This window comes from Rhagoletis zephyria, unplaced genomic scaffold, assembly GCF_001687245.7.
Source record: "Rhagoletis zephyria isolate East Lansing unplaced genomic scaffold, Rhagoletis_zephyria_1.1 Rzeph_scaffold_01414, whole genome shotgun sequence".
Classification (NCBI taxonomy): domain Eukaryota; kingdom Metazoa; phylum Arthropoda; class Insecta; order Diptera; family Tephritidae; genus Rhagoletis; species Rhagoletis zephyria.
Window position 1 is genome coordinate 22,244 of NW_016158498.1, and position 5,908 is coordinate 28,151.

The following is a 5,908-nucleotide window of genomic DNA, read 5'->3' on the forward strand; positions in this document are numbered from 1 at the left end:
CTATCTTTTTTTTTAATTTTTCGCGTTCGCTCTTCCATGAAGATTGGTCTGCTTCTTTTTTACGACGCCTTCCACTAGGCACCGAAACTACCACGTTTTCTTGCAGTTTTCTAAGTTCATCAGATGGTGGAGACTTTTGAAAGTGTATAAATACATACAAAAGTATTATAGCGATTTTAGCAATAGTAGTTAACATTTGATGCTATTTTTTTCAGAAAATAGAAAGATTTTGCACTGTATTGTTAGTGGACATGAAACTACTTTAAATATTGGTACGTTACTCACCAAAAACTAAAAATAAAAAAAAAATTACATAGCGCCTTGCAAGTGGACTACTCAAATTTAGAAACATGGATTTCCACGGGTTTTGTTAAAGAATGAACTATATTTTTATTTAAAAAAAAAATAACAAAACACCTACAGACCCTCAAAAGCGGTAACGTAAAATAGCGGTCGTAACTTTACGGCAACGCTTTTAGAGGAAACCAAAGCTTAATTAGGCCCTGTCTCCACAGCTCAGAATATAGTATATATATATAGTAGATATACTGAGCTCCACAGGAAAACACTGATGTCGTGATAACCATAGGTGCGTTCGTTTAAAATCTCCAACAGAAACCAACCAACTGCCAAATTCCGGCGAAATGTCATCTGTTCGCTCACAAGAGAGAAATATCCAAAATAGTACGCGAACAGAAAATTTGCAGAAACTTGCAAGTTAGACGAACAGCTGATATAATTTTTGTTTACATTCAAAAGTGTAAAATTTAAAACGTACGAAAAGTCATCGCAAAGTGTTATACTGACACAGTTTATTGATTAAACAAATAACTACTTATTTCTTACAAGTTTAATTAGTCGCATTTTGTAATTTTTAACTTCCAAACCATCAAATTCAATTTTGTGATTTGCGTAAATGCCAACCAGCTGTTTTTGATCAGCTGTTTTCCTGTTGGCAAATTGCTGTTGGCAAAAATTTTTCCAGCAGAAACCAACAGCTTCCCCTCAAAATGAAATGTCACTTTGCTCTCTCAATTTCCCCTACTTTGCAAGTTTTTTGCGTACGCGAACGCAAAAACTTGTAAGTTTTGGTTAAACATGAACAATTAACAGCTACGCGAACGAACCTCATGTCACAAAATATATTTCCAATGGAGACCGCCTTTTTTCATGGGCTGCAATATATATATGTCAGCGCTTAGTCCGCTTTCAGACACGTCAAGTCTTGAAAGCAATTTTTTTCGCATTCTCTTTTGTGTTTTCTATTTGCTTCCACAAGTCCTTGGGTCTTAAATGGGAAGCAACGAAAAGATCAAAAGAGACAAGAAAACTTGAAAAGAATTGACGGTACGGAGGTATCTGTACTCCTCCCCACTCTTCCCGCCTCCTTCGCCCCCGAACGAGCAGACTTGAAAGCAAGACTTGACGTGTCTGAAAGGGGACTTATTGCTGGACATCTATTGCAGGCAATTTGATAGTTTGACAGCCATATTTTCATTTGAAAGAAAGCGTGCTGGTGGTAACATCGATGAAATTTTAATATATCAAAATAAAAATCTGTACCCTATTGGATTATTTATGATTACGTTTTAGGAAATTATTCAGCAAGTTTTTTAAGATTTAAATGGTTTTAAACACCGAAATTTAGAGAATGTTGTCTGGTGGCGTCATGCGGCAAATGCTTATTTCAAGACGTCAAAGTGCCCACACACAAAAACTTGCAATCATATTGCTCGTCAAAATGACAGTTGTTAGGCCGTCGGTGTTTGCCTGTGGAGTTCTGCGGATATCTTGAGATGTGGGTATTTATGGGAAATATGTATGTACTCGAATATTCGGCATTAGTTTACTCGAGATGGCAACGCTAGATTTCACCTCTGTCTTCCCGCTCAATTGGTCAAAACTTTTTAAGCAAACAGCATCTGTGAAAATAAAGTGTAAAAATCGCAAGTTTGCCGGCATTTGTATATAATATTTTAAATATTCGTTTGTATTACAGAAAAATAATTGAAAAAAAGATGACGAACGCAAATTCTACGACTAATCAACAGAGAAACGTTGAAAATGCAGCTCGGGCTAAGAACCCTTTGGAGTCTGTGCCAGACACGTCCCATTTCACCGCAAAGAATGGCGCAGAATACAAACTATATTGCCGGGCAAAAGGGGACATGGACGCAAAAACATTAAAATGGGCATTTAAGTTAGCGGAGCGGAACGTAAGCCCGTTTTATAAAGCTTTGCAAATGGGGTGGCAGCCAAAGGTGAAACAAAATGACTTGAATAAAAAGTGGGCACGTTATTTAGTAGCAACAGACAAAAGTGGAGAATCGGTGGCATATACCATGTTTCGTTTTGATATGGACTACGGCCATAGCGTGCTTTACTGGTGAGCATACGTGTTTAGTAAAATCGGGGATTTATTAAATGTAGCACATATTTCATTTCAGCTACGAAATGCAGATAGAAAGCAGCTCTCAGCGTCAAGGACTTGGCAAATTTATGATGAATGCACTGGAACAGTGTGCTCGACACTGGCATATGGACAAAGTTGTGTTAACGGTACTGAAAAACAATACCAATGCTACGGCATTCTTTAAAGCTATTGGCTACGGTTTGGATGAGACGTCGCCTGACATATTGGAGAAAGCAGAATATGAGATTCTGAGCAAGTGTATATAAAACATCTTGACTAATTACGATGACGATGTACAAAGTTGGCTTAAGTTTACATTTCTCCTTTATTTTACAACTCTGAATAATTAACAAAATTCTACAATATATATTTCATTACTAAATTAAATTAGGCGTTTGGCCTGTTCCTCCATATATTTTGCGACGCGAATGTCTTTCGCACTAAGACCACCAACATCATGTGTAGACATTGTGACTTGCACCTTATTGTAAACGTTGAACCACTCCGGGTGGTGGTTCAGTTTTTCGGCAAGCAGTGCAACACCGGACATAAAACTGAAAGCAGCATTAAAATCCTTAAATAAATATTCTTTGTAAATGGCGTCACGACCATTCACCAGAGACCAGCCAGCATCCAGAAGAGGTTGAAGTAGTTCTGATCGTTCTTGTTCGGTGAGTTTAGTCTGAATATAGAGCATTATATGTAAATATTAAAACATGTTAGTAATGAGGGATATTATTTATTGAAAAACTTGTTAATGATTGTACGATAGAAATTCTATTTTGGGACTCGCAATGTAGAGGACAGATAATTAAATGTTTGAATATTTAATTATTAAACGGAGATTGAACTTTAGGGCAAACAAGGCAAATATCAATCAATAATTAAATAGGTGCTTGAAGACCATTTTACTTTTTTCGACGAATTAAAAAAATATGTGTATATACATACATACATATGTAAGTACTTATTACTTCTTAAAAGCCATGAAACTTGTGTATATAGACTTTCACTTTATTAATCACTGTTGCTCTTTAAAGTGACCTCGAGATTCATGGCAGATAAAGATTACTAAAAGCGATGTATTTTTTTTAAAAGAATAGTCACATCCATAATTTTTCGAAATATGTGTGTGTAACAAGTGGTTTTGTACCTCTATCTTTTTAAATTTATTATCGAGACACAATTTTCTTACCATTTTTTTCTTTGCTGCTACTTGTTTCTGCGCAATCACTGTTGAGTATTGCCTATAGCTTACAAAACTACCCGCTTGCACTGCCTTTGGTATACTACTGCAAAGTAATTAAATGGGTTTGTTTAAAACTTGACTTGTTTTATGTACATATATATGTATGTATATGAGCATATTTCATGTGCCTTGATACGAGCTAAACCGAGTCCCAACCCCACATACCTACACGACAATTGATGGTGCCGGCTTAAATAAGTGCAGTCTATCCAGGCGGATAGGTTCCTGATAGCATAGTATTGTTGCTGATCGCGCATTGCTACATGTTTGAAACTAGATATTTGTGCGATTGTTGGAAAAAATTTTGATACGTTCATACTCGTATTAAATATTTGTTTATTGCTGTCATGGTCTTGTAGTGTTTTTTATCACATTTTTTATGTACTTGACATTTTGAGAATCAGCTGATTGGAGGAGTTGCCAATAGCTATGATTCCATGATAAAGGTGAAAAACATCGATTCTGAGATCGATTTATCGATTCATTTTTTTAAATTTTGGCACAACACCCTGCAAAAAACGGCTGACCATCAGGGCTGCCGTTTGGATCTAAATAGATCCAATTGGATACATTTTTAGACGAATTTTCTCGGGATACTTATTTTTTCCGGTCAGTATAATGTGGATACTTTTTTAAATAGGCCAAAATTTTATATTTCCTATAAAGTTTTTTTCGTTCAAAAATCGAATTCATTAAAGATGGTAGAAAGCATTACGTTTTATAAACGTATAAAGAATCGCTACTTAAGCGTGAAATTAAAGCATTTTATATTTTGTGAACGAAGCAATGAACATATGAAGAGATCTCACCAAAATAGGTATAAGCGCAATTGCTTTAATTAGCTTAAAAGGATGCTTTAAGCAAGATCTTAATAAACATATCGTCGTTTAAATTACAAAACCGCGTATCAACAAAATGCAAAACCGCGTATCAAGATAATGCAAAACCTCGTATGTGACGTTGCATAAATTATTTTCTAGAGAGTAAAAACACTTATATTTCAAAATGGCTCTCTTTTTTATAAAGCAATCGCACTTCTGGCTAGTATATTTCAGGACGAATGGATAAGGATTGAGCCAAGAGCTTGTGTGAGCAAATCCAATTTTTGGCAGCAAACGTCAGTTACGCGGTTTTGCAGAATGACGATACGCGGTTTTGTACTTTAAACGACGATATATATAAAGTAGGAGGATGGTTCCGTGCGCAGGGAGGATGGTTCCGCGCGCAGAAGTGGAAAACTTTTGACTGCCATTCACCTGGGAGTGGCCAGAAGCGATTCTTGTGCGTACGGTTCAAATCGCAGCTCACAACGTCCGGATATTTATATCCACGTATCCTCTGGGTAGCAACCAAACACCCGTTTGGGAGCGAGCTAAAGTGAGAAGGCGTAAAACTTCGCGTGCGCTGGGTTTGGGTCCCGCCACGTTAAAACCCCGCCCAATGAAAATACTTTCAAATCAGATTTTTGAGAAAAATTCTAAGTATGCAGTTTTATATCCTATTATATTTTAGTATAACATAGTGCAAGCTTGAAGTTGCCAGAAAACCGCGTTGATTTTTGGCAAGTTTTTTACGCAGTTTCTTCCACGCAAATTATGTGCGACATTTTTTTCTTGTATGGAAGAAACTGCGTATAAAAAATTGCCAAAAAACAAAGAGGTTTTCTAGCTATTCAAGCGTGCACTTTATTATACTAAAATTAAATGGGCTATAAAACTGCATACTTAGAATTTTTCTAAAAAATCTTATTTGAAAGTAGGTCTTCATACTAACTATATTAAAAAAAAAATGTGCGAAAAGAAATTCAAGTAACAAACTTTGCACACATTACGAAAAATTCTCTGTGCCAATATTTTTTCCCGGCACTGTATATGTGAAGATATTTTCACATAAATAAATATTAACAAACTATCTATTAACAATTTAACAATTAAATAAGAGGGGTTTAATATATATTATAAAGTAGCTGAATTTATTTTTATCTTTTTTGCCGATAGGCTGCCAATTTTTTTTTGCCGGTCGTGTGCATATTGGAAGTGCTTCTTTGAAACGGAAATAAAAACTTCTTCGTCGGAGTTAAATTTTTGACGACAAGCACCTAAGAAAATAAAGTGAAAGATTAAACTCCATTGGAAATGGGAAAATTTAATTAAGTAAAAAGTGGTAATAAATAATATTATTATCCGTACTTCTTATTGCCGCAGTCGTTGCCAAACCAATAGCGCTGCTTTTGGTACCAGTTCCCT

General features: G+C 35.7%; 2 protein-coding genes across 6 annotated transcripts; one reads left to right on the forward strand and one right to left on the reverse strand.

Moving 5' to 3' along the window:
- Nucleotides 1–1,831: 1,831 nt before the first annotated feature.
- Naa40 (N-alpha-acetyltransferase 40) lies at nucleotides 1,832–2,800 on the forward strand. 4 transcript variants are annotated; one of them, XM_017617461.1, is made up of 3 exons: nucleotides 1,832–1,937; nucleotides 2,000–2,386; nucleotides 2,448–2,800. In XM_017617461.1, the coding sequence occupies exons 2-3, from the start codon at nucleotides 2,019–2,021 to the stop codon at nucleotides 2,677–2,679; spliced, it is 600 nt and encodes a 199-aa protein (XP_017472950.1). In that variant the 5' UTR covers nucleotides 1,832–1,937; nucleotides 2,000–2,018; the 3' UTR covers nucleotides 2,680–2,800. The 4 variants fall into 4 exon arrangements, with proteins under 4 accessions (XP_017472950.1, XP_017472952.1, XP_017472951.1 ...); XM_017617463.1 differs by having other exon boundaries at nucleotides 1,844–1,930; XM_017617462.1 differs by having other exon boundaries at nucleotides 1,846–1,946; nucleotides 2,019–2,386.
- Nucleotides 2,720–4,030, reverse strand: Pcd (pterin-4a-carbinolamine dehydratase). 2 transcript variants are annotated; one of them, XM_017617465.1, is made up of 3 exons: nucleotides 3,828–4,030; nucleotides 3,609–3,702; nucleotides 2,720–3,095 (listed from the first exon to the last, which is right to left on the reverse strand). In XM_017617465.1, exons 1-3 carry the CDS (start codon nucleotides 3,977–3,979, stop codon nucleotides 2,796–2,798), a joined length of 546 nt encoding a protein of 181 aa, XP_017472954.1. In that variant the 5' UTR covers nucleotides 3,980–4,030; the 3' UTR covers nucleotides 2,720–2,795. The 2 variants fall into 2 exon arrangements, with proteins under 2 accessions (XP_017472954.1, XP_017472953.1); XM_017617464.1 differs by having other exon boundaries at nucleotides 3,609–3,705; nucleotides 3,828–4,029.
- Nucleotides 4,031–5,908: the final 1,878 nt, after the last annotated feature.